The sequence below is a fragment of the Ranitomeya imitator genome, chromosome 4, assembly GCF_032444005.1.
Source record: "Ranitomeya imitator isolate aRanImi1 chromosome 4, aRanImi1.pri, whole genome shotgun sequence".
Lineage (NCBI taxonomy): Eukaryota > Metazoa > Chordata > Amphibia > Anura > Dendrobatidae > Ranitomeya > Ranitomeya imitator.
This window is the reverse complement of record NC_091285.1, coordinates 462237256-462264979: the sequence shown is the minus strand read 5'-3', so window position 1 is coordinate 462264979 and position 27724 is coordinate 462237256. Positions and strand designations below refer to the sequence as shown.

The 27724-nt window shown below is 44.1% G+C and overlaps 1 protein-coding gene across 3 annotated transcripts in view; it reads right to left on the bottom strand.

Moving 5' to 3' along the window:
* The window catches only part of FAN1 (FANCD2 and FANCI associated nuclease 1), a 71708-nt gene that overhangs the window by 40862 nt on the left and 3122 nt on the right, over positions 1 to 27724 (bottom strand). For all 3 annotated transcript variants that reach the window (XM_069765822.1, XM_069765820.1, XM_069765821.1), the window contains exons 3-11: positions 27386 to 27526; positions 23186 to 23387; positions 11677 to 11910; positions 4758 to 4889; positions 4531 to 4639; positions 3550 to 3669; positions 2618 to 2782; positions 2147 to 2312; positions 98 to 201 (exon numbers count right to left, since the gene is read on the bottom strand). In XM_069765822.1, coding sequence (XP_069621923.1) covers positions 98 to 201; positions 2147 to 2312; positions 2618 to 2782; positions 3550 to 3669; positions 4531 to 4639; positions 4758 to 4889; positions 11677 to 11910; positions 23186 to 23387; positions 27386 to 27526 — 1373 coding nt within the window. The remainder of the gene's footprint in view (positions 1 to 97; positions 202 to 2146; positions 2313 to 2617; positions 2783 to 3549; positions 3670 to 4530; positions 4640 to 4757; positions 4890 to 11676; positions 11911 to 23185; positions 23388 to 27385; positions 27527 to 27724) is intronic.

Genomic DNA, 27724 nt, shown 5'->3' with positions numbered 1-27724 from the left:
ACGCATCTGCCTCCGGTCCCTGGTAATAGCATACGGCAGCATCTGTATGCTTGTAACATCCATAGAGTTCAGGGACAAAACAAGTTGTCACACGTACCTGATAGGAGTTTCTGAAGACGTCGGGGATACCCTCCATAAAGATTATGTCCCACATGAACAAGCCATACAAAGTGCTGAATGTGGATCCTTCTCCGTGTATTCCTGAAAGAGGAAAAAAAAGACAGTATTTCCTAGTTGTCATGCCCACATGAAAAAGTTTAATATTCATGAAAACCATGTATATCATACTTTATGTATTAAACCACTGATGCTGGACCAGCATGGAGGACTGCAGAATGCCACTTCACAAGCATTTTCATTTTAATATGATAGTCGTTGACTTTGCAGCATTGCTTAAATTTCAGCTTTGCATAAAGCAATAGAACAAAATATAAGAAATCTTCTAATATACAAAGGTTTGGGCACCCCTGGTCAAAATTACTGTTGTTACAAGCAGTTAAGCAAGTTGAAGATGAAATGTTCTCTAAAAGGTCTATAGTTATAGATGAGATGTTTCCTTTGTATTTTAGGGGGAAAGAAATCTAGTATTTTTTCAATTGAAAAATTACAAAAAAAAGGAAATTGGGCCAATGCAAAAGTTTGGGCACCCCTTAGAGATTTGTGTTCTCAGATAACTTTGACCAAGGTTTCAGACCTTAATTAGCCTGTTAGGGTTATGACTTGTTCACTATCATCGTTAGGAAAGGAGAGGTGATGCAAATTTCCCAGCTTTATTAACACCCAGCCTCCTCTAACCCTGTGCCAAAAAACATCAGCCATGGGTTCTTCTTAGCACTCTGAAAATGATGGAGGCCAACAAAACAGGAGAAGGCCATAAGAAGATAGCAAAGTGTTTTCAAGTTGCCCTTTTCTCACTTCAAAATGTAATTAAGAAATATCAGTCAACAGGAACCGTGGAGGTCAACATAAGGTCTGAAAGACGAAGCTAAATTTGACCAGGGGTGACCAAACCTACATACCACTGTACATCATTAGAGAAAGGTTTTTTTTTCTTCATTTATAAAGGCACTTCTTGTCAACCACCCTCTGCTTCCTAAACGCCTCACGCTGATTCTCAGCTCACTGATGGTTCAGATTACAGCTGCCTATTAAAGCAAACCTGTCAGTTGATACATAATGCCCAGTCCGTGGGCCGCCTTTATCATATCTCAGCCGGGTGGGTATGTTCTGGAATGTTGCTTAAAAAAAGCATAATTTAATAGCAGATGGAGACTGATCCGCACCGTAGGCTAGTTGGAAAGGTGGCCTCTCCCTGCTCTGGACTGACAGGTCTCTGCCTATACATGCATGAATATGCTGCGGCTTTTCACCCCAGTGCTTGATTCACATCTACACTGCTCAGTATTTTTTTTTATAATGTTCTCTATGCTGCTGCCTCTAAATATGTATTACACAGACACAGGATAACCGGAATCCCTCATGTCTCTGTGGATGTTCATGCAGCTATCCTCCACCCACTAGATCAGGGAGGGCTGAAAATTAGAGATAAAAAGTGGTAAAAATGCAGAAGTCATATACTGGACAGAAATAGTTTTATTCCTTACTAGTGATGGAGCGAGTATACTCGTTGCTCGGGTTTACCCCAAGCACGCTTGGGTGGTCTCCAAGTATTTGTGACTGCTCGGAGATTTAGTTTTCGCTGCAGCTGCATGACTTACATCTGCTATCCAGCCTGAGTACATGTGGGGGTTGCCTGGCTGCTAGGGAATCCCACATGTAATCAAGCAGGCTAGTAGCCGCAATTCATGCAGCTGCAGCGAAAACCAAATCTCCGAGCAGTCACAAAGACTCAGAGACCACCCTCGCATACTCGCTCATCACTATTCCTTACACATGCACACCTGACATGTCAGGTACAAGGCAAGAACTAAGTACTTTTATCTGAAGGTCACTTCTGTATGAAGTTGCGTCATGATACACAACTTCTTGAATCTCTATCACAGTGGTTGCAAGGTCTGACATCTGGTCAATAGATACCAGGCGACAAGACTGTAAGGGACATGCTATCCATGTAATTTTAGAGTAAAATCCCCAATACTACATTAAATACAATAGAAGATACAAGATTTGTGCCATGTCAGCAGACCTTGGTCAAAGCCGAGCTCTCTATAATGTGCCAACGCCAGCTCTTCAACCGAACACATGACTGTGGAAAGAGATATTTCATCTCCATCCTCCTCCGTTAGGTTCTCCATCAGGAACACAGATTTTCCCATACCAGTCTGAGGATACATCTTGCCTTTGATGGTTACCTGCTCGTCAAAAAATAAACATTTTCCTTACATATTTTATAAAAAAAAAAAAAAGGTACATTTTCTAATCAGACTTATCTTGAATGACGTTAACCCTAAGTATCCTATTCAGGTGACCTCCGAGGGATGAGTGATTTAAAAAAATGAGTTAAGCTGCAGCTAAGCATCTTCTAAACAACCTGCAGGAACCTCCAGGTGGTGACATCTCAGCAAGGTGAGCAGGCAGCCATGACAGTCTAGTTTTATAACGTTTGCCCCACTATTATTCCCTCTAGCCTCTCAGAAATGGTCCACGTAAAGCTCACGTGTGTGACATCATCTACTTGGATCTCGGGAAGTTTATTTAACATATTGCGATACTTCTTGCAGCTTGGAGCGTCCCTCATCCTCACGGCTCGTTGGTACAGGGACAGCTGATGGCCTGTCCGCACACAGGGATCTGACAAGCCCTCCAAAATATAGGCGATTGCCTAAAAACAATACAAAGGTAGGAGAGTACAATTATAACCCAATAATACCCACCACATACACAAACTTACATTACTTTCTCCAGCTCATACTTAACCCGGGTTCTTATTCACATCTAGTATGAAAGAACTTGGCTGCTTCTTAGATTTGGGTGGATCACGGTGCAGCCACATCTGGCGTTACGTGGTATAATTCCCCAAATACACACGCTTCTGAAAAAACTGCTGATCACAGCTACACAATGTGGTTATCTACCTGGCATGTAACATGTATAATGGCTCCTATGAGGCCAGTACAGCGGTGGGCAGCGTACCCTGGGTATGTACCCACTTATACAGATGTGGGGATGGATTTCGGAGTGTTCTGCAGTTTCCAGATTAGTAGACTGGAGATGAGAGCGCAGAACATTACTTGTATGGCTTAATACATTAAGATGCGGTGGTGTCTTGTCTATGGCATTAATTCTGTGCTGTGTTGTGTATAAATATGTGATTCTTCAGAATTTCTTTTAGTCTTTGCCTGATGAAGAGACCTGTATAGTATCGAAAGCTTGCAATTTGTTACCATCTTTTCAGTTATCCATTAAAAGGTATCAACCACTGAGGACTCTCATTTCTACATGTTTTTTTAATACATTAAGGGATTATGAGATGGAGGAACAATCGTGTTATTTAGGCTGCGGTATTTGCACATTGTAGGGGTGACAGCTAGGATTCAGAGTTACACGAGTGTATAATGGCAGTATATAGCACCAGTATACAGTAGTTACTTTCTGTGTGAGCTTCAGGTGCTGATGCAAATTCAGTACAAGCCGATCCCACCAGCGCCCCCTACTGTCTGAGCAGTAAACGGTTTGGGACAAAAGTGTTTGTAGTAACTGAACAGCTTCCTGGAAAAAAAAAACATAGGGAAATTGTTACACACAACATGTTCCATACTAAGCGTATGTAAATTCTGGTTGCATAATTAAAGAGTATGTAATAAGATTAGAAGTTATTTCATATACTACGGTTAAGGGGAACTTCACCATCACTAGGGGTACAACCGCTGGAACCCCCCTGATCCTCAGATGGAGCAGGACCTGAGCGTGTGCACCTCCACTCTTAATTCATGATGGGACCACTGAAGATGGCTTCATTCATTCTTATTGGGAGTGCCAAGGTGCACATGCTCCTCTCTCGGTATCGCTGGGGGTTCCAGTGGTCGGACCACCTGCGATTGGGAATTATCCCCTATCCTATGTTTTGGTGGTAAATTCTAATCTTGGAACATACCAGTTGTAAAGCTGGAAGGAAGACTCTGTTCACATCTGAGTCAGAGCCTCGCAGCTTCCATCATACTTGATTAGGAGAATATCGCACTCCATGAAGCAGGGTTTTTCCAGTCATAGCAATGGACACCATTCTCCTGCCTGACTACTATGCAAAAGAGGAACGTGTGTCCTCCCTGATACTCATGCTCTTAACAGTGGCGTAAGAAACTGAGCAAGGGGCAAAGGCAAAACCAGACGGCCGCAGAAGAACATTCCCTAACAATTCATTTCCCATCTCTTGTGCCAACTAGATTAGATTACAAAAACAGGACAGGAGGGTAGACCAAAAATCAGCGAACACTCGACCCAAGGATGATCTGGGCCAGATCCTTTTTTACCTACGCAACTTGAATGAGCGAGTGTCGCTCACCACACTGAGAAAATGAGTGCACAGACTCGTAGAAAAATTAAAAAAAAAAAAAAAAGAGAAACCTGTACCTCATAATGATGTAATCTCTGCAGGATTTCTACTCCTCGTGATAGGATCCTTGTATACACCCAGCCGACAGTAAAGCAGCGCAGATACAATGGCAGCTCTGCGTGGTACCTATAGAGTGAGCACATAGAAGGTGGATCATATAATCCAGCACTAAATCCGGTAACGGTCCCTGCCTTCTGAATGTGTAGAACCCGCTGCCCACACCAGTCCCACCAATAGTCCATACCGGAGGCTCTGCTCATTCTTCAGCTGATCCCAGTCCTCCCTGGCACTCTCAAACATCAGATGTGCTTCTTTCCAGTGCCCATTGGTCATAGTGACGACAATGTCTACCAGCTTGTGCATTGCAGATTCGTATCTATGGAAAGTCCGAATACACTGGTACATTAAACTGCAAAAACAAGATGCCTACATTTCTATATACAGGTCTGTAACACCCCAACAGAAGAGCCTGTACCGGACTGGTAACACGGTAAAGACCAGTTCAGTTAAAATGTGTCACAATATGGTGGTAGAAGAAATAATAAAGTAGGAAAAAAATAATATTTCTCATTCGTTAAATCCCCTCTTACTTCAGGGGAGATGTACCTAATGTACTCGGCCAGTCTTTGTACATGGGCCAATAGCAGTGATGTGGTGGCTAGCACCTGAATTCTGCATCAAGCTAGTGGCCCTCTGGGGCCATTGTATGTATGTATGTATGTATGTCTGCAGCATACGTTGTCTTCTATGCTGAGCCTCGGGCAATATTCTACATGTCCTGATTTGACAAGCCTTTTTTAATGATCCATTGAACAATATCATTAAAGGGATTGTCTGGTGAACCTTTTATCTTGGTTAGAATAGTGCAGCTGTGCGCATACCCAACCGATGCTGCATTATAATAATACTTCTATAGCGCCAACATATTCCGCAAAGCTTTACAAATTATAGAGGGGACTTGTACAGACAATAGACATTACAGCATAACAATAATCACATAAACCATAGATACCAAGAGGAGCGAGGGTCCTGCTCGCATGGTAATAGTCTATGGGGAAATAGGGGAGACACGAAAGGTGAATCGTAACAATTGTTTGTGTTGTCCGATCCAGCTAAAATATACCAAATAGTGTGTTCACATAATACTGCATGAACCGTTACTAACCAGTATGCGTATGGACACACACGCACCCATTAATTCCCTCTGGAGCTGCCGATCGCTGGTTTTGGCTTTTTCCAACAGCCCCATAGAGAATGAATGGAGCAGACGTGAGTTTGAACTGCCCCTACATATTGTAACAGGGATAAACGTTACTTGATCTGTCGACTGGTGCAGGTTCTCCCCTTCATCTCTAAACTCTTGGAGCGCCTGATATACTCCCGCCTTACCCGTTACCGCTCCACTCACTCCCTCCTAGACCCTTCACAGTCCGGTTTCCGCCCCCTACATTCGACAGAAACTGCACTCATCAAAGTCAACAATGACCTTCTGACAGCAAAACGTAATGGTGACCACTCTCTGCTCATTCTTCTCGACCTTTCTGCAGCTTTTGACACTGTTGACCACCCTCTCCTTCTCTCTAGGCTCCAGTGACTAGGCATTAGGGACACTGCCCTCTCCTGGTTCTCCTCCTATCTTTCTGACCGCTCCTTCAGTGTTCTGTTCTCTGGCTCCACTTCATCTCCTCTTCCTCTCACTGCTGGGGTACCTCAGGGCTCAGTCCTTGGCCCCCTTCTGTTCTCTCTCTACACGGCCCCAATTGGACAGACCATCATCAGATTTTGCTTTCAGTACCATCTTTATGCCGACGACACACAACTATATACGTCATCCCCGGACCTTACCCCCGCTGTACTACAGAACGCCACTGACTGTCTGTCCGCAGTCTCCAACATCATGTCCGCTCTCTATCTGAAACTCAACCTCTCCAAAACTGAACTTCTTCTGCTCCCACCATCTACTAACCTCCCTAAATCTGACATTTCCCTTTCTGTGGGTGGCACCATAATAACACCCCGGCAGCAGGCGCGCTGTCTGGGTGTTATGTTTGACTCCGATCTCTCCTTCACCTCCCATATACAATCTCTTGCCCGCTCGTGCCGCTTACACCTAAAGAACATCTCTAGAATCCGCCCTTTTCTCACCATGGAGACAGCTAAAACCCTCACTGTCGCCCTGATCCACTCCCGCCTGGACTACTGTAACGCTCTATTAATTGGCCTCCCCCTCACTCGACTATCCCCTCTCCAGTCCATCCTTAATGCAGCAGCCAGGGTCGTCCATCTGGCTAATCGTTACTCGGACGCGTCCGCTCTTCGCCAGTCGTTACACTGGCTACCCATTCATTACAGGATACAATTCAAATTGTATTCAATTGCCACAGTGCGGCACCCCCTTACATCTCCTCCCTCATTTCTGTCTATCAGCCTAACAGACCACTGCGCTCTGCAAATGACTTTCGATTAACCCCTTTCTGACATCGGACGTACTATCCCGTCGAGGTGGGGTGGGCCCCTATGACCATGGACGGGATAGTACGTCCAGCGCGATCGGCGGCGCTCACGGGGGGAGCGCCGCCGATCGCGGCCGGGTGTCAGCTGCCTATCGCAGCTGACATCCGGCACTATGTGCCAGGAGCGGTCACGGACCGCCCCCGGCACATTAACCCCTGGCACACCGCGATCAAAGATGATCGCGATGTGCCGGCGGTGCAGGGAAGCACCGCGCAGGGAGGGGGCTCCCTGCGGGCTTCCGTGAGCCCCCCGCAGCAACGCGATGTGATCGCGTTGCTGCGAGGATCTTACCTCCCTCCCTCCCTGCTCGAGCCCCGGATCCAAGATGGCCGCGGATCCGGGTCCTGCAGGGAGGGAGGTGGCTTCACAGAGCCTGCTCAGAGCAGGCACTGTGAAGGCTGCAGCGCTGCATGTCAGATCAGTGATCTGACAGAGTGCTGTGCAAACTGTCAGATCACTGATCTGTGATGTCCCCCCCTGGGACAAAGTAAAAAAAAAAAATTTTCAAATGTGTAAAAAAAAAAATAAAAAAAAATATTCCAAAATAATGAAAAAAAAAAAAATTATTATTCCCATAAATACATTTCTTTATCTAAATAAAAAAAAAAAAAAAAACAATAAAAGTACACATATTTAGTATCGCCGCGTCCGTAACGGCCCGACCTATAAAACTGGCCCACTAGTTAACCCCTTCAGTAAACACCGTAAGAAAAAAAAAAAAAAAACGAGGCAAAAAACAACGCTTTATTATCATACCGCCGAACAAAAAGTGGAATAACACGCGATCAAAAAGACAGATATAAATAACCATGGTACCGCTGAAAACGTCATCTTGTCCCGCAAAAAACGAGCTGCCATACAGCATCATCAGCAAAAAAATAAAAAAGTTATAGTCCTGAGAATAAAGCGATGCCAAAATAATTATTTTTTCTATAAAATAGTTTTTATCGTATAAAAGCGCCAAAACATAAAAAAATGATATAAATGAGGTGTCGCTGTAATCGTACTAACCCGAAGAATAAAACTGCTTTATCAATTTTACCAAACGCGGAACGGTATAAACGCCTCCCCCAAAAGAAATTCATGAATAGCTGGTTTTTGGTCATTCTGCCTCACAAAAATCGGAATAAAAAGCGATCAAAAAATGTCACGTGCCCGAAAATGTTACCAATAAAAACGTCAACTCGTCCCGCAAAAAACAAGACCTCAAATGACTCTGGACCAAAATGTGGAAAAATTATAGCTCTCAAAATGTGGTAACGCAAAAAATATTTTTTGCAATAAAAAGCGTCTTTCAGTGTGTGACAGCTGCCAATCATAAAAATCCGCTAAAAACTCGCTATAAAAGTAAATCAAACCCCCCTTCATCACCCCCTTAGTTAGGGAAAAATTAAAAAAATGTATTTATTTCCATTTTCCCATTAGGGCTAGGGTTAGAGTTAGGGCTAGGGTTAGGGCTAGGGTTAGGGCTAGGGTTAGGATTAGGGCTACAGTTTGGGTTGGGGCTAAAGTTACAGTTAGGGTTTAGATTACATTTACGGTTGGGAATAGGGTTGGGATTAGGGTTAGGGGTGTGTCTGGGTTAGAGGTGTGGTTAGGGTTACTGTTGGGATTAGGGTTAGGGGTGTGTTTGGATTAGGGTTTCAGTTATAATTGTGGGATTTCCACTGTTTAGGCACATCAGGGGCTCTCCAAACGCGACATGGCGTCCGATCTCAATTCCAGCCAATTCTGCGTTGAAAAAGTAAAACAGTGCTTCTTCCCTTCCGAGCTCTCCCGTGTGCCCAAACAGGGGTTTACCCCAACATATGGGGTATCAGCGTACTCAGGACAAATAGGACAACAACTTTTGGGGTCCAATTTCTCCTGTTACCCTTGGGAAAATACAAAACTCGGGGCTAAAACATATTTTTTGTGGGAAAAAAAAAGATTTTTTATTTTCACGGCTCTGCGTTATAAACTGTAGTGAAACACTTGGGGGTTCAAAGTTCTCACAACACATCTAGATTAGTTCCCTGAGGGGGGTCTAGTTTCCAATATGGGGTCACTTGTGGGGGGTTTCTACTGTTTAGGTACATTAGGGGTTCTGCAAACGCAATGTGACGTCTGCAGACCATTCCATCTAAGTCTGCATTCCAAATGGTGCTCCTTCTCTTCCGAGCTCTGCCATGCGCTCAAACGGTGGTTTCCCCCAACATACGGGGTATCAGCGTACTCAGGACAAATTGGACAACAACTTTTGGGGTCGAATTTCTCCTCTTACCCTCGGAAAAATACAAAACTGGGGGCTAAAAAATAATTTTGGGGGGAAAGATTTTTTTTTTTAATTTTCACGGCTCTGCGTTACAAACTGTAGTGAAACACTTGGGGATTCAAAGCTATCACAACACATCTAGATGAGTTCCTTAGGGGGTCTAGTTTCCAAAATGGTGTCACTTGTGGGAGGTTTCTACTGTTTAGGTACATTAGGGGCTCTGCAAATGCAATGTGACACCTGCAGACCATTCCATCTAAGTCCTCATTCCAAATGGAGCTCCTTCCCTTCCGAGCCCTCCCATGCGCCCAAACAGTGGTTCCCCCCCACATATGGGGTATCAGCGCACTCAGGACAAATTGGACAACAAATTGTGGGGTCGAATTTCTCCTGTTACCCTCGGGAAAATACAAAACTGGGGGCTAAAAAATAATTTTTGTGGGAAAAAATTTTTGTTTTATTTTTACGGCTCTCCATTATAAACTTCTGTGAAGCCCTTGGTGGGTCAAAGCGCTCATCTAGATAAGTTCCTTAGGGGGTCTACTTTCCAAAATGGTGTCATTTGTGGGGGGTTTCAATGTTTAGGCACATCAGTGGCTCTTCAAACGCAACATGGCGTCCCATCTCAATTCCTGTCAATTTTGCTTTGAAAAGTCAAACGGCGCTCCTTCCCTTCCGAGCTCTCCCATCCGCCCAAACAGTGGTTTACCCCCACATATGGGGTATCAGCGTACTCAGGACAAATTGTACAACAATTTTTGGGGTCCAATTTCTTCTCTTACCCTTGGGAAAATAAAAAATTGGGGGCGAAAAGATAATTTTTGTGAAAAAATATGATTTTTTATTTTTACGGTTCTACATTATAAACTTCTGTGAAGCACTTGGTGGGTCAAAGTGCTCACCACACCTCTAGATAAGGTCCTTAGGGGGTCTACTTTCCAAAATGGTGTCACTTGTGGGGGGTTTCAATGTTTAGCCACATCAGGGGCTCTCCAAACGAAACATGGCGTCCCATCTCAATTCCAGTCAATTTTGCATTGAAAAGTCAAATGGCACTCCTTCGCTTCCGAGCTCTGCCATGCGCCCAAACAGTGGTTTACCCCCACATGTGGGGTATTGGCATACTCAGGACAAATTGTACAACAATGTTTGGGGTCCATTTTCTCCTGTTACCCTTGGTAAAATAAAACAAATTGGAGCTGAATTAAATTTTTTGTGAAAAAAAGTTAAATGTTCATTTTTATTTAAACATTCAAAAAATTCCTGTGAAGCACCAGAAGGGTTAATAAACTTCTTGAATATGGTTTTGAGCACCTTGAGGGGTGTAGTTTTTAGAATGGTGTCACACTTGGGTATTTTCTATCATATAGACCCCTCAAAATGACTTCAAATGAGATGTGGTCCCTAAAATAAAATGGTGTTGTAGAAATGAGAAATTGCTGGTCAACTTTTAACCCTTATAACTCCCTAACAAAAAAAAATTTTGGTTCCAAAATTGTGCTGATGTAAAGTAGACATGTGGGAAATGTTACTTATTAAGTATTTTGTGTGACATATCTCTGTGATTTAATTGCATAAAAATTCAAAGTTGGAAAATTGCGAAATTTTCATAATTTTCGCCAAATTTCCGTTTTTTTCACAAATAAACGCAGGTACTATCAAAGAATTTTTACCATTGTCATGAAGTACAATATGTAACGAGAAAACAATGTCAGAATCACCAGGATCCATTGAAGCGTTCCAGAGTTATAACCTCATAAAGGGACAGTGGTCAGAATTGTAAAAATTGGCCCGGTCATTAACGTGCAAACCACCCTTGGGGGTAAAGGGGTTAACCTCTGCACTAATCCGTACCTCCCACTCCCGACTCCAAGACTTCTCCCGTGCTGCGCCAATCCTCTGGAATGCTCTACCCCAAGATATTAGGACCATCCATAATTTGCATAGTTTTAGGCGCTCGCTCAAAACGCATTTGTTCAGAGCGGCCTATCACGTTCACTAATCAAAGTTATGTTATGTGTGTGTGTGTGTATAGCCCATTCACTATCCCCATCTACTCCCCAACCCCTGAAGATGGCTGGACCATCATTGTAAATACATCATTGTAAATACACACCTGTACTTTGCATCTCCCCCACCTCATTGTAGATTGTAAGCTCTCACGAGCAGGGCCGTCTTATTTTGCTTTAATTATTGTATTGTTAATGTTGTTACTTATGACTTTTGTGTTTGAAACTGTTAAACTGTAAAGCGCTGCGGAATATGTTGGCGCTATATAAAGATTATTATTATTATTATTATTATTAATGGAACATCCACCAATCATCACTAGACAACCCCTTTAACTTTTTATATAAGGACATCTATGAAATGACAGTCGTTACCAGAATCTTACCTTATAAGATCTTCTCTGTCCTGGAATATACTAGTACTCCTCTGTACGGTGTACTGTGGGAATGTCATGCGCCCCATGTTAACCATGAGAACGGTGGAGAGCAATGTCTGACCTCCACTAGCAGCTTCTTCTACCTCCATAGACTCGGTCAAAGAGAACAGGAGTAGAACTCTAGAGAATACAGCCCTGGGACCTTTGCAGACCCGGACGGCTCTCCCGGCCGCATCCTTTGCTCTGTAATTAAGAAAATAAGACAAAAGTACATATAAAGGTTAAATTATTATTATTTATTCATATAGCACCATTGATTCCATGGTGCTGTACATGAGAAGGGGTTACATTCAAATTACAGATATCACATACAGTAAGCAAACTAACAATGACAGACTGATACAGAGGGGAGAGGACCCTGCCCTTGCAGGCTTACATTCTACAGGATGGTGGGGAAGGAGACAATAGGTTGAGGGGTTGCAGAAGCTCCGGTGTTGGTGAGGCGGTGGCTCCGGTAGTGGTGAGGAGGCAGCGGTGTCAGTGCAGACTGTAAGCTTTCCAGAAGAGATGGGTTTTCAGGTTCCGTCTGAAGGATCCGAATGTGATTAGTCGGACGTGTTGGGGTAAAGAATTCCAGACGATGGGGGATATTCGGAATGCGGTTGGGTGAGGAGCGAGTAAGTGTGGAGGAGAGAAGGAGGTCTTGGGAGGACCGGCGATAACGTCAGGGAAGATATCGGGAAATTAGTTCAGAGATATATGGAGAAGACAGGTTATGGATGGCTTTGTAGGTCAGTATTAGTAATTTGAACTGGATACGCTGAGGGAATGGGAGCCAGTGAAGAGATTTGCAGAGGGGAAAAGTGGAGGAGTAGCGAGGAGAGAGATGAATTAGCCAGCAGCAGAGTTAAGGATGGACTGGAGAAGTGTGAGAGTGTTAGCAGGGAGGCCACAGAAAAGAATGTTGCAGTAGTCAAGGCGGGAGATGATGAGGACATGCACAAGCATTTTAGTAGATTGAGAGTTGAGGAAAGGATGGATTCTGGAAATATTTTTGAGCTGGAGGCAACAGGAGGTGGAAAGAAAGAGTTTGGATGTGCGGTTTGAAAAACAGGGCAGAGTCAAGGGTTACTCCGAGGCAGCGGACTTCCGGTACGGGGGAAAGCGTGATGTCGTTAATTGCGATAAGTCAGGTAAGGAAGATCTATGAGATGGAGAAAAGATGATGAGTTCAGATTTGTCCACATTGAGTTTGAGAAAGTGAGAAGGAGGAGGATATGGCTGATAGACACTCTGGGATTCTGGACAGCAGAGAGGTGACGTCTGGGCCAGAGAGGTAGATCTGAGTGTCATCAACATACAGGTGGTACTGGAATCCATGGGACTTTATGAGTTGTCCCAGGCTAAGTGTATAGATTGAGAAGAGTAGGGGTCCTAGAACAGAGCTTTGGGGGGCTCCAACAGAGAGAGGGTGGGATGAGGTGGTAGTTGTAGACGCTGAATGTGCGGTTGAAAAGGTATGAGGATATCCAGGATAGGGCAAGGTCTTTGATGCCAAAGGAGGAGAGGATCTGTAGTAGGAGGAAGTGGTCAACTGTGTCAAAAGCAGAGGACAGGTCTAGAAGGAGGAGTACAGAGTATTGTCCATTAGCTTTGGCGGTAAGTAGGTCGTTAGTGATTTTGGTCAGGGCTGTCTCAGTTGAGTGATGGAGGCGGAAACCAGATTGTAGATTGTCAAAGAGCAAGTTAGATGGGAGGTGGGAGGAAAGTCCAGCATGGACGTGCTGCTCCGGGAGTTTGGAAGCGAACGAGAGCAGCGATATTGGGCGATAGCTGGGCATAGCAGTTGGGTCGAGGGTTGGCTTTTTAACCCCTTCCCGACCTGTGACACAGCGTATGCGTCATGAAAGTCGGTGCCAATCCGACCTGTGACGCATATGCTGTGTCACAGAATGATCGCGTCCCTGCAGATCCGGTGAAAGGGTTAACTCCCATTTCACCCGATCTGCAGGGACAGGGGGAGTGTTAGTTTAGCCTAGGGGGGGGTGGCTTCACCCACCCGTGGCTACGATCGCTCTGATTGGCTGTTGAAAGTGAATGCCAATCAGAGCGATTTGTAATATTTCACCTATTATAACTGGTGAAATATTACAATCCAGCCATGGCCGATGCTGCAATATCATCGGCCATGGCTGGAAACACTGATGTGCCCCCATGCCACCCCTCCGATCTGTCCTTTACACTGCTCCGCTCCCCTGCGTCCTCCTGTCCGCTCCCCCCCGTGCTCTTGTCCGCTCACCCCCGTGCTCCAATCACCCCCCCGTGCTCCAACCACCCCCCCTGCAGTCCGATCCACCCCCCCTGCAGTCCGATCCACCCCCCCTGCAGTCCGATCCACCCCCCCTGCAGTCCGATCCACCCCCCGATGCTCCAATGCACCACCCCCCGTGCTCCAATCCACCGCCCCCCATGCTCCGATTTACCCCCCCCCATGCTCCGATCCACCCCCCGTGCTCTCCCCCACCCCATCATACTTACCGAGCCTCCCGTGGTCCGTCCGTCTTCTTTCCTGGGCGCCGCCATCTTCCAAAATGGCGGGCGCATGCGCAGTGCGCCCGCCGAATCTGCCGGCCGGCAGATTCGTTTCAAGTGCATTTTGATCACTGCGATAAAACCTATCGCAGTGATCAAAATAAAAAAAATACTGAATGACCCCCCCCCCCCCTTTGTCACCCCCATAGGTAGGGACAATAATAAAATAAATAATTTTTTTTTCTTTCTTCCACTAAGGTTGGGGTAAGAACTAGGGTTAGGGTTTCGGTATGTGCACACGTATTCTGGTCCTCTGTGGATTTTTCCGCTGCAGATTTGATAAATCCGCAGTGCTAAACCACTGCGCATTTATGGCAGATTTACCGCGTTTTTTCTGCGCATTTCACTGCAGTTTTACAACTGCGATTTTCTATTGGAGCAGTTGTAAAACCGCTGTGGAATCCGCAGAAAGAAGTGACATGCTGCGGAATGTAAACCGCTGCGTTTCCGTGCAGTTTTTCTGCAGCATGTGTACAGCGATTTTTGTTTTCCATAGGTTTACATTGAACTGTAAACTCATGGGAAACTGCTGCGGATCCGCAGCGTTTTCCGCAGCGTGTGCACATACCTTTAGAATTAGGCTATGTGCACACGGTGCGGAAAACGCTGCGGATCCGCAGCGGATTGGCCGCTGCAGATTCGCAGCAGTGTTCCATCAGGTTTACAGTACCAAGTATACCTATGGAAAACCAAATCCGCTGTGCCCATGGTGCGGAAAATACCACGTTGAAACGCTGTGTTGTATTTTCCGCAGCATGTCAATTCTTTGTGCGGATTCCGCAGCGTTTTACACCTGTTCCTCAATAGGAATCCGCAGGTGAAATCCGCACAAAAAACACTGGAAATCCACAGTAAATTCGCAGGTAAAACACAGTGCCCTTTACCCGCGGATTTTTCAAAAATGATGCTGAAAAATCTCACACGAATCCGCAACGTGGGCACATAGCCTTAGGGTTAGGGTTGGAATTAGGGTTGTGATTAGGGTTATGGCTACAGTTGGGATTAGGGTTAGGGGTGTGTTGGGGTTAGTGTTAGAGGTAGAATTGAGGGGTTTCCACTGTTTAGGCACATCAGGGGTCTCCAAACGCAACATGGCGCCACCATTGATTCCAGACAATCTTGTATTCAAAAATGGTGCTCCCTCACTTCCGAGCCCCGACGTGTGCCCAAACAGTGGTTTACCCCCACATATGGGGTACCAGCATACCCAGGACAAACTGCGCAACAATTACTGGGGTCCAATTTCTCCTGTTACCCTTGTGAAAATAAAAAAATGCTTGCTAAAACATCATTTTTGAGGAAAGAAAAATGATTTTTTATTTTCACGGCTCTGAGTTGTAAACGTCTGTGAAGCACTTGGGGGTTCAAAGTGCTCACCACATATCTAGATAAGTTCCTTGGGGGGTCTAGTTTCTAAAATGGGGTCACTTGTGGGGGGTTTCTACTGTTTAGGCACACCAGGGGCTCTGCAAACGCAACGTGACACCCGCAGACAATTCCATCAAAGTCTGCATTTCAAAAGTCACTACTTCACTTCTGAGCCCCGACGTGTGCCCAAACAGTGGTTTACCCCCACACATGGGGTATCAGCGTACTCAGGAGAAACTGGACAACAACTTTTGGGGTCAAATTTCTCCTGTTACCCTTGGGAAAATAAAAAAATGCAGGCTAAAAGATCATTTTTGAGAAAATATATATATTTTTTTTTCACGGCTCTGCGTTATAAACTTCTGTGAAGCACTTGGGGGTTCAAAGTCCTCACCACACATCTAGATTAGTTCCTTTGGGGGTCTAGTTTCCAAAATGGGGTCACTTGTGGGGGAGCTCCAATGTTTAGGCACACAGGGGCTCTCCAAACGCGACATGGTGTCCGCTAACGATGGAGATAATTTTCCATTTAAAAAGTCAAATGGCGCTCCTTCCCTTCCGAGCTTTACCATGTGCCCAAACAGTGGTTTACCCCCACATGTGAGGTATCGGTGTACTCAGGAGAAATTGCCCAACAAATTTTAGGATCCATTTTATCCTGTTGCCCATGTGAAAATGAAAAAAATGAGGCTAAAAGAATTTTTTTGTGAAAAAAAAGTACTTTTTCATTTTTACGGATCAATGTGTGAAGCACCTGGGGGTTCAAAGTGCTCAATATGCATCTAGATAAGTTCCTTGGGGCGTCTAGTTTCCAAAATGGGGTCACTTGTGGGGGAGCTCCAATTTTTAGGCACACGGGGGCTCTCCAAACGTGACATGGTGTCCGCTAAAGAGTGGAGCCAATTTTTCATTCAAAAAGTCAAATGGCGCTCCTTCCCTTCCAAGCCCTGCCGTGCGCCCAAACAGTGGTTTACCCCTACATATGAGGTATCAGCGTACTCAGGACAAATTGGACAACAACTTTCGTGGTTCAGTTTCTCCTTTTACGATTGTGAAATCAAAAAAATCGCGGCCGGGTGTCAGCTGCTTATCGCAGCTGACATCCGGCACTATGTGCCAGGAGCGGTCACGGACCGCCCCCGGCACATTAACCCCTGGCACACCGCGATCAAAGATGATCGCGATGTGCCGGCGGTGCAGGGAAGCACCGCGCAGGGAGGGGGCTCCCTGCGGGCTTCCCTGAGACCCCCGGAGCAACGCGATGTGATCGCGTTGCTGCGAGGGTCTCACCTCCCTCCCTGCTCCCTCCAGCCCCGGATCCAAGATGGCCGCGGATCCGGGTCCTGCAGGGAGGGAGGTGGCTTCACAGAGCCTGCTCAGAGCAGGCACTGTGAAGCCTGCAGCGCTGCATGTCAGATCAGTGATCTGACAGAGTGCTGTGCAAACTGTCAGATCACTGATCTGTGATGTCCCCCCCTGGGACAAAGTAAAAAAAAAATTTTCCAAATGTGTAAAAAAAAATTAAAAAAAAATATTCCAAAATAATGAAAAAAAAAAAAAAATATTATTCCCATAAATACATTTCTTCATCTAAATAAAAAAAAAAAAACCAATAAAAGTACACATATTTAGTATTGCCGCGTCCGTAACGACCCGACCTATAAAACTGTCCCACTAGTTAACCCCTTCAGTAAACACCGTAAGAAAAAAAAAAAAAAAAACGAGGCAAAAAACAACGCTTTATTATCATACCGCCGAACAAAAAGTGGAATAACACGCGATCAAAAGGACAGATATAAATAACCATGGTACCGCTGAAAGCGTCATATTGTCCCGCAAAAAAAGAGCCGCCATACAGCATCATCAGCAAAAAAATAAAGTTATAGTCCTGAGAATAAAGCGATGCAAAAATAATTATTTTTTCTGTAAAATAGTTTTTATCGTATAAAAGCGCCAAACCATAAAAAAATGATATAAATGAGGTATCGCTGTAATCGTACTGACCCGAAGAATAAAACTGATTTATCAATTTTACCAAACGCGGAACGGTATAAACGCCTCCCCCAATAGAAATTCATGAATAGCTGGCTTTTGGTCATTCTTCCTCACAAAAATCGGAATAAAAAGCGATCAAAAAATGTCACGTGCCCAAAAATGTTTTCAATAAAAACGTCAACTCGTCCCGCAAAAAACAAGACCTCACATGACTCTGTGGACCAAAATATGGAAAAATTATAGCTCTCAAAATGTGGTATTGCAAAAAATATTTTTTGCAATAAAAAGGGTCTTTCAGTGTGTGACGGCTGCCAATCATAAAAATCCGCTAAAAAACCTCGCTATAAAAGTAAATCAAACCCCCCTTCATCACCCCCTTAGTTAGGGAAAAATAAAAAAAAATGTATTTATTTCCATTTTCCCATTAGGGCTAGGGTTAGGGCTAGGGCTAGGGTTAGGGCTAGGGTTAGGGCTAGGGTTAGGGCTAGGGTTAGGGCTAGGGTTAGGGCTAGGGTTAGGGCTAGGGTTAGGGCTAGGGTTAGGGCTAGGGTTAGGGCTAGGGCTACAGTTAGGGTTGGGGCTACAGTTAGGGTTGGGGCTAAAGTTAGGGTTAGGGTTTAGATTACATTTACAGTTGGGAATAGGGTTGGGATTAGGGTTAGGGGTGTGTCAGGGTTAGAGGTGTGGTTAGGGTTACCGTTGGAATTAGGGTTAGGGGTGTGTTTAGATTAGGGTTTCAGTTATAATTGGGGGGTTTCCACTGTTTCGGCACATCAGGGGCTCTCCAAACACGACATGGCGTCCGATCTCAATTCCAGCCAATTCTGCGTTGAAAAAGTAAAACAGTGCTCCTTCCCTTCCGAGCTCTCCTGTGTGCCCAAACAGGGGTTTACCCCAACATATGGGGTATCAGCGTACTCAGGACAAATTGGACAACAACTTTTGTGAACGAATTTCTCCTGTTACCCTTGGGAAAATACAAAACTGGGGGCTAAAAAATAATTTTTGTGGGAAAACAAAAAGATTTTTTATTTTCACGGCTCTGCGTTATAAACTGTAGTGAAACACTTGGGGGTTCAAAGTTCTCACAACACATCTAGATAAGTTCATTGAGGGGTCTAGTTTCCAATATGGGGTCACTTGTGGGGGGTTTCTACTGTTTAGGTACATTAGGGGCTCTGCAAACGCAATGTGACGCCTGCAGACCAATCCATCTAAGTCTGCATTCCAAATGATGCTCCTTCCCTTCCGAGCCCTCCCATGCGCCCAAACGGTGGTTCCCCCCCACATATCGGGTATCAGCGTACTCAGGACAAATTGGACAACAACATTTAGGGTCCAATTTCTCCTGCTAACCTTGGAAAAATACAAAACTGGGGGCTAAAATATAATTTTTGTGGAAAAAAAAATATTTTTTATTTGCATGGCTCTGCGTTATAAACTGTAGTGAAATACTTGGGGGTTCAAAGCTCTCACAACACATCAAGATGAGTTCCTTAGGGGGTCTACTTTCCAAAATGGTGTCACTTGTGGGGGGTTTCTACTGTTTAGGTACATTAGGGGCTCTGCAAACGCAATGTGACGCCTGCAGACCATTCCATCTAAGTCTGCATTCCAAATGGCGCTCCTTCCCTTCCGAACCCTCCCATGCGCCCAAACGGTGGTTCCCCCCCACATATGGGGTATCAGCGTACTCAGGACAAATTGGACAACAACTTTTGGGGTCCAATTTCTCCTGTTACCCTAGGGAAAATACAAAACTGGGGGCTAAAAAATAATTTTTGTGGGAAAAAAATTTTGTTTTATTTTTATGGCTCTGCATTATAAACTTCTGTGAAGCCCTTGGTGGGTCAAAGTGCTCACCACACATCCAGATAAGTTCCTTAGGGGGTCTACTTTCCAAAATGGTGTCACTTGTGGGGGGTTTCAATGTTTAGGCACATCAGTGGCTCTCCAAACGCAACATGGCGTCCCATCTCAATTCCTGTCAATTTTGCATTGAAAAGTCAAATAGCGCTCCTTCCCTTCCGAGCTCTCCCATGCGCCCAAACAGTGGTTTACTGCCACATATGGGGTATCAGCGTACTCGGGACAAATTGGACAACAACTTTTGAGGTCCAATTTCTTCTCTTACCCTTGGAAAAATAAAAAATTGGGGGCAAAAATATAATTTTTGTGAAAAAATATGATTTTATTTTTACGGTTCTGCATTATAAACTTCTGTGAAGCACTTGGTGGGTCAAAGTGCTCACCACACCTCTAGATAAGTTCCTTAGGGGGTCTACTTTCCAAAATGGTGTCACTTGTGGGGGGTTTCAATGTTTAGGCACATCAGTGGCTCTCCAAACGCAACATGGCGTCCCATCTCAATTCCTGTCAATTTTGCATTGAAAAGTCAAATAGCGCTCCTTCCCTTCCGAGCTCTCCCATGCGCCCAAACAGTGGTTTACTGCCACATATGGGGTATCAGCGTACTCAGGACAAATTGGACAACAACTTTTTGGGTCCAATTTCTCCTGTTACCCTTGGTAAAATAAAACAAATTGGAGCTGAAGTAAATTTTTTGTGTAAAAAAGTTAAATGTTCATTTTTATTTAAACATTCCAAAAATTCCTATTAAACACCTGAAGGGTTAATAAACTTCTTGAATGTGGTTTTGAGCACCTTGAGGGGTGCAGTTTTTAGAATGGTGTCACACTTGGGCATTTTCTATCATATAGACCCCTCAAAATGACATCAAATGAGACGTGGTCCCTAAAAAAAAAATGGTGTTGTAAAAATGAGAAATTGCTGGTCAACTTTTAACCCTTATAACTCCCTAACAAAAAAAAAAATTGGTTCCAAAATTATGCTGATGTAAAGGAGACATGTGGGAAATGTTACTTATTAAGTATTTTGTGTGACATATCTCTGTGATTTAATTGCATAAAAATTCAAAGTTTGAAAATTGCGAAATTTTCAAAATTTTCGCCAAATTTCCGTTTTTTTCACAAATAAACGCAGGTACTATCAAAGAAATTTTACCACTATCATGAAGTACAATATGTCACGAGAAAACAATGTCAGAATCACCTGGATCCGTTGAAGCGTTTCGGAGTTATAACCTCATAAAGGGACAGTGGTCAGAATTGTAAAAATTGGCCTGGTCATTGACGTGCAAACCACCCTTGGGGGTAAAGGGGTTAAGGTCAAAATAGGCTGGGTCATGAAGGGGTTAAAGATAGGCGTGATTGTGGCACGTTTGAAAGCAGAGAAGGTACCGGAGAATTAAGCCCCCCTTCAGTGATGTTGGAGAGGGAGGTTATGGGGTTTGGGCATTGGTCTGGTTTATAGGGGGTTGTTTTGGTTGAACGATGAAGACTTGCCTTGTCTGGTCGATCTTATTTTTAAAGTGTGTGGCAAAGTTCTCAGCAGAGATGAGAGAGGTTGGAGGGGGCAGTGGGGCGCGGAGGAGGGAGTTAAAGGTTTTGAATAACTGTTTGGGGTTGTAGGATAGGGAAGATATCAGGGTTGTGAAGTAGGCCTGTTTAGCAGAGGTGAGAGCCGATTTAAAAGCGAGTGTTGCCTGTTTTAATGCAGTGAAATCATCTTGTGAATGTGTTTTCTTCCAACGCCGCTCTGCAACTCTGGACACTTGCCGGAGCTATTTAGTAGTGTTATTGTGCCAGGGTTGTCTATTGATACGTCGCACTCTGCCATGAATGAGAGGGGCAACTGTGTTAATAGCTGATGCGAGAGTGCATTGTAGAAAGCAGTGGCTCTGTGTCGTGGAGTGAGGATATAGATGCCAGTGGTAGGATAGAGTATATACACAACAACAAACAAGGAACTTGTCTAATATATAAAGCTGAATGTGTGTATGTGTGTATGTCCGGGATTGGCATCTGCACCGTCGCAGCTACAGCCACAAAATTTTGCACAGTCACACGTCTGGCCCCCAAGAGCATCATAGGCTATGTTGTGAGGCGAAATTTTAACCCCGCGCGTTCCAATTCACCAATTTTGCCCCTATCTACATAATGGGAAAAAAATGAAAGGAAAAGTGTAGGAGGCAAATTGACAGCTGCCAGATGTGAACAAGGGGGACGTAAAGAGTGAGAGCGATGGCGCCAAAGAGTATATACCGTACAGTTGCTAAGGTGGGGCCCCGACATGGGATACTCACCACACACGGGGATATGAACACACACACAAAATGCGCCACACACTACCACGTGCTTGAACACATATCACCCTCAGCACACATTTCACCACACATACGCCAACCTCGCCACATAAAAGTCGAAACACAAAAGTCGCCGCTCAAAACTCGCCACGCGCAGAACTCGCCACATGCAAAAACTAGGCTCTTGCAAAACTCGCCACAAGTGCAAAACTCACCTCATGAAAAACTCGCCACACGCAAAACTTGCACACGCGGAAAAATTGCCACATGCACAAAAGTTGCAACGCATGCAAAATTTGCCTCACACAAAACTTGCACATACTCAAAAGGCACCACACAAAACTCGCCACGCGCAAAACTCGCCATGCGCAAAACTTGCTGCACACAAGTTGCTACACTAACCTGTCACATGCAACTAGACACACAAAACGTTGCTACACGCATGTTGCCACACAAAACTCATCTCACAAAAGTCGCTACATGCATGTCGCCACACACACCTCAACACACACAACTTGACAAACGAAACTCGCACTAAAACACACACAAGTCTGGTCTTATCCTTCAAAAATAAAAATATGATTAATAAGCAGACAAACTACAACAAATGTACCATATAGGAAATACGGCAGCTGTCAGTCACATGACCTGTCTATTATGTGTATGTGTGAGCTAATATATACTGCCAGGGGGAGGGCTTCCTGTTGGCTGGGGATTTATCAGGCTGCCAATTTAGCTTACAAATACTGAGGTAAAAATACTGAGCAAATAACGTGTGAACGAGGTCTAATACAGGAGGAGATGACACACAGGTATATACTATATACAGGAGGAGATGACACACAGGTATATACTATATACAGGGGAGATGACACACAGGTATATACTATATACAGGAGGAGATGACATACAGGTATATACTATATATAGGGGAGATGACACACAGCAGGTATATAATATATACAGGGGAGATGACATACAGGTATATACTATATACAGGAGATGACATACAGATGTATACTATATATAAGGGAGATGACAAACATGTATATACTGAGGTGATGAGGTGAAAATGAGAGGTGTGAGGCGAAAATGAAAAGGTGTGAGTGCAAAATGAGAGGAGTGAGGAAAAAATAGTGGAGTGATCAGAAAATGACAGATGTGAGGTTGAAATGACAAGTGTTAGGGGGGAATGAGAGGAGTGAGGGAGAAAATGAGAGATGTGAGGGAGAAAATGAGAGATGTGAGGGGGAAAATGAAAGATGTGATTGGGAAAATGAGAGGCGTGATGGGAAAATAAGAGAAGTGAGGTGCTATAACTAACCACAGATATTTATTATGCCCAGGCAACGCCGGGCTCTTCAGCTAGTTTCATAATAAAACGAGACAAGTATTTACTTTTTCAGAATGGCAGCACCAATGCTGGACCGATTCTTGCTCATGCTGAAGATCGAACGTTGTCTGGAAAGCTTTAGGAATTCATCCACAAGTTGTTGCTTTGGGACATTAGGATTTGCAAAGTGAAAAGACTTTGCCAAATTCTTTAGCTCTGGCGCAGATAGAAGATCGAGTGCTTCAGAAATCTCCTCCAAGTCACTGTCTACATAAAAAACAAAAGGAATTAAACTCATGTAGATGCAATTTTTTCAACTTCACTTTAAGGTAAACTTAATATAAAAAAAGGGTTTCCTATTGTAATTATTTATTTGGATCCTTCAATTAATCGTATTTCATGCGCTTGAATTAACCTACGCAGTGTACAGAAGGTAAGGTATATTTTAATGAACACTTTAAGGAAAGAAATGTTATGGCTATGTGCACACGTTCAGGATTTGTTGCAGAAGTTTCCTGAGCAAAACCGGACATTTTCTGCAAGAAATTTGCATGCTTTTTGGGCACGTTTTTCTGACATTTTTACGCCTTTTTTGTGCGTTTTGTTCGTGTTTTTTTCCGGAGCTTCCCAATGCATTAAATAGCGGTAAAAAATTAATGAACATGCTGTGTTTTTTAAAGCAGAAAAAAGGCATCATGTGCACAAAAATTACAGAATGCATTCTAAATGATGGGATGCCTAATGTTTGCCTTTTTAATGAATTTTTTTTAGCGAAAAAAACGCGAAAAAAAAACGCAACGTGTGCACACAGCCTTGTCTAGTACTGGACATCTCCTTTTAAATGACCCCCACATACTGCATAAAATTAAAATAAAGCATACCTACCTCCTGCATTCCCTGAAATGCTCGGGTCATTGTTTACCTCATATGCTAGCTCGTTAAAGGGTCAATATTGACTTTTAATATTGCTACTTCCAAAAGATGGCGCTAGAGTTCAAGTCATCTTCCTCTCTGAATAGGCAATTTGCAAATGTACCGTAATTTCCCACAACAGCACTGCATGGCCTATAAGTCTCCTTACACTGTCATGACGTTACCCCTTAGACCTTTATGTCACATGAATGCTGCAGTAAAGGTCACAAGATCTCCAGGGGCGTGATTATATCGGAGGAGTAGCACCAGTCCAGGAGGGAAGTCTGCTTTTTTATTTAAGATGTTGGAGACATTTCATAGGGGTTGTTAAATCACAGTCAGAATATGACAATAATCACAATTATCTGCTGAACTAATTACGAATATTATAGCTTATTTAGAAACGCTATACATTGGGGAATGCACATTCCTGACTGTTGACCAATCTATATAGGCTGGCAAGGCCCAACACACGTCATCTGCAGGCTTAAAATCACCATTCACGGTGCTGGTGATAGCATTATGCAGTATGACAGTGCTCCCCAACTCCGGTCCTCAAGAGCCACCAACAGGTCATGTATTCAGGATTCCTTTAGTATTGCACAGGTGAAGGAATTCTTGCCTTTCCAGGTAACGCAATGATCACCTGTGCAATACTAAGGAAATCCTGAAAACATGACCTGTTGGTGGCTCTTGAGGACCGAAGTTGGGAAACACTGCCATATGATTGATTGTTCTGTGCGAATAAAAGGTTTGTTGACCTGTGTAAGTAGACGAGTAATTGACCGCTGATGAGCTGCCTATAGTTGTATGGGATGTATACAGTAAGCGGCCATTAGAGTAAAGTCACAGTACAGAACAAGCATGGTGCTGACAGTGAATTGTTTAACTGCATGCTATTTACCACTGATGTTCCACATTGATTAAAATGGCTACAAAATATGGGTCACACAGTAAAAAACAAAACAAATAAAAACCGCTTGACACCGGGGAGGTGGCGAACCTTTTTTCTGCCAGGAGCCATTTGGCTATTTATACTATCCTTGGGGCACTGCACAATATTATCAACTTCAAATGTATCCTGCTTTATTTGGCTAAACATTTAATTAACTCACCCTGTAATGTGATGGATGGAGCTGCTTTGCTTTAATGCGGATCTTATGTTAGGTGGTATGAATGATGTTGCTACTTGCAACTGCTTTTCTAGATTTGCGTCAGTGTGAAACGAAGTCAACTCTTTGTGATGTGTTTTGAAAAGAACTTGTAGCAGTAAGTTCTGAACACAGATGCATATTACACTACACGTCTCCTCACAGTGAGAAATTCATTACTGCTCAAGAAACATTTACACAAGTCAAGCAGTGAAGGGTCTGCTGTATACATCACATAGCAGACACAGACATATAAACTACGTAGAAGACACTGGGGCTGCAGCATACCCATCACGTAGGAGAGGCCGGGGCATACCCATCACGTAGGAGAGGCCGGGGCATACCCATCACGTAGGAGAGGCCGGGGCATACCCATCACGTAGGAGAGGCCGGGGCATACCCATCACGTAGGAGAGGCCGGGGCATACCCATCACGTAGGAGAGGCCGGGGCATACCCATCACGTAGGAGAGGCCGGGGCATACCCATCACGTAGGAGAGGCCGGGGCATACCCATCACGTAGGAGAGGCCGGGGCATACCCATCACGTAGGAGAGGCCGGGGCATACCCATCACGTAGGAGATTCTGGTGCATATGCATCACATAGGAAACACTGGGGCATACACATAAAGTAGGAGAGGCTGGGGTATATGCATCACCTAGGTGAGGCTGGAGCATACGCATCACAGGCGGGGCTGGGGCTGCTGTAGTCATCATCAGTGGGACTAGAACACAGAGTGCACAGACTGTCCACAAAGTAAGTCCTGATGCTTGCACTTACAATGGAGGATTATGCCCTGACACTGGCATGCACCACAGAATTCAGTAGAGAAAGGTGAGATTGCATGCTCGTAGTGTCACAAGGAATTACAGGGCCCGAGCATTGCAATCCATGGCCCAAGCACTGCAGTCCTCTGGAATCTGCCCGGGGGCCAGAGGAAAGGCCATCGTGGGCAGCGTACAGAGTTGGGGGTTTCCCATCCCTGATCTATGCCATGCTTGGTTATACAAAAACTGCTGTGCTGTGTGGCCTTACCCATGTAATCTCTTAGAACACAGCAAATGAAAAATCTGATAATTGCTCTACATTAATTTGTGTTGTGTATATTATGTTCTAGATGTACTTTTATCCTCATAAATCTGCTCCTTCTCAAGTTACAAAAGATGATACTCTAAATCAATGATTCATTGTTTTAAATAGTTATCACAAGAATCATTTTCATACTATTAATCTTTAAATGGCATTTAATGACTGTTGAGGGCAATTTAGTGTTTCTAAAATAAACAAAAACACATTTTTACAATTTTTCCTGATGTATCAAAAGGATCAGAATCTGTCTCCTGCTCCTTCTGGCAGCCGACGTGTAGTGGCTTCTTACTTTACTTGTAAAATGAGTCTTTTTAGTTGTACTGTCATGTTATGGCAAAGGTTCTGATCTTTAACTGACACACAGAGTAGTAAGCACTTTCTATTGGCTGCTCTGTAGTGAACTGAGATTCTCCGTGGAGAGACGTAGCTGTCGGACAGGGTGTCCTCTAGCACGCAGTTCATTAACGAGAACCTGTTACACGCCAAAATTGGTCAGTTTTTGCTGTTATTTTATTATTGCTGCCTCCTGAGTATTTTAGGTTTCTTCTTTACCGGTCATAAGTTTCCAGACATATGGGCCTTTTCTATGATCTTTACCAAGGGCATGGTGCTCACAGAGTAATATGCAGAGCAGCCTAAAGACACCCCATGAGGAATCCAGGGAGGAACGCCGCCTTGGTAATGACCTTAAAAATTTGCACTAAATAACAAGGCTCATGTTTCTGGATGGAGGATTTTAAAAGAACAAAAACTTGATACTCTGGGGGGCAGCACGCATAAAACAATAGCAACAACCGTTCTCTTCTGAGCTGAGACGAGGACTCTTTTAGTGGATGTCCACATTGCTGCACCTTACGAACCCCAGGTGGCCTCAGCCAATGTACAGAAATCTCATAATAGCTTTCTTCATATAAAGAGTTTGTGTTTTTGAGGCAGGACAGCAACCACAGTGGTGAAACTACTCCGGCCCCATCGAGTCGCATACATCTCACTGTCTTGCAATAAATATATAAAAACCTTTTCAGAAAAGCAGCGAGTTTGGAAGAAATGGAGAAAGTCTTTTATGATTGCCTATAGACAGAAAAGATAAAGTAACACTACAAATATTATACCGGTCTGTAGAAAACCATGCCGACTCAGCTCTTCAATGAAGGGATTCAAATCAGAGCCAATTTCTGTGTATTCCAACTTGCTCACTTTTATCCAGTTCCGCTTGCGTTGGAACAGACGAACGTACAGCTTCTGTCCTCCGGCTGTAACATATAGAAAAAATGCAATGACATAATTGAATGCACCACTAAAAAATACAGTGTAAAGCTATATATAGTGAGTAGGTGACATGAGCTGGCAATTAGACCTTGTGTTACTGAAAAACCTATCTTGTCCTGCACAAGAGGACTCTAAGGACACAACCAAGCAGCTTGCCAGGCGGCAAACATTGCCATAAAACA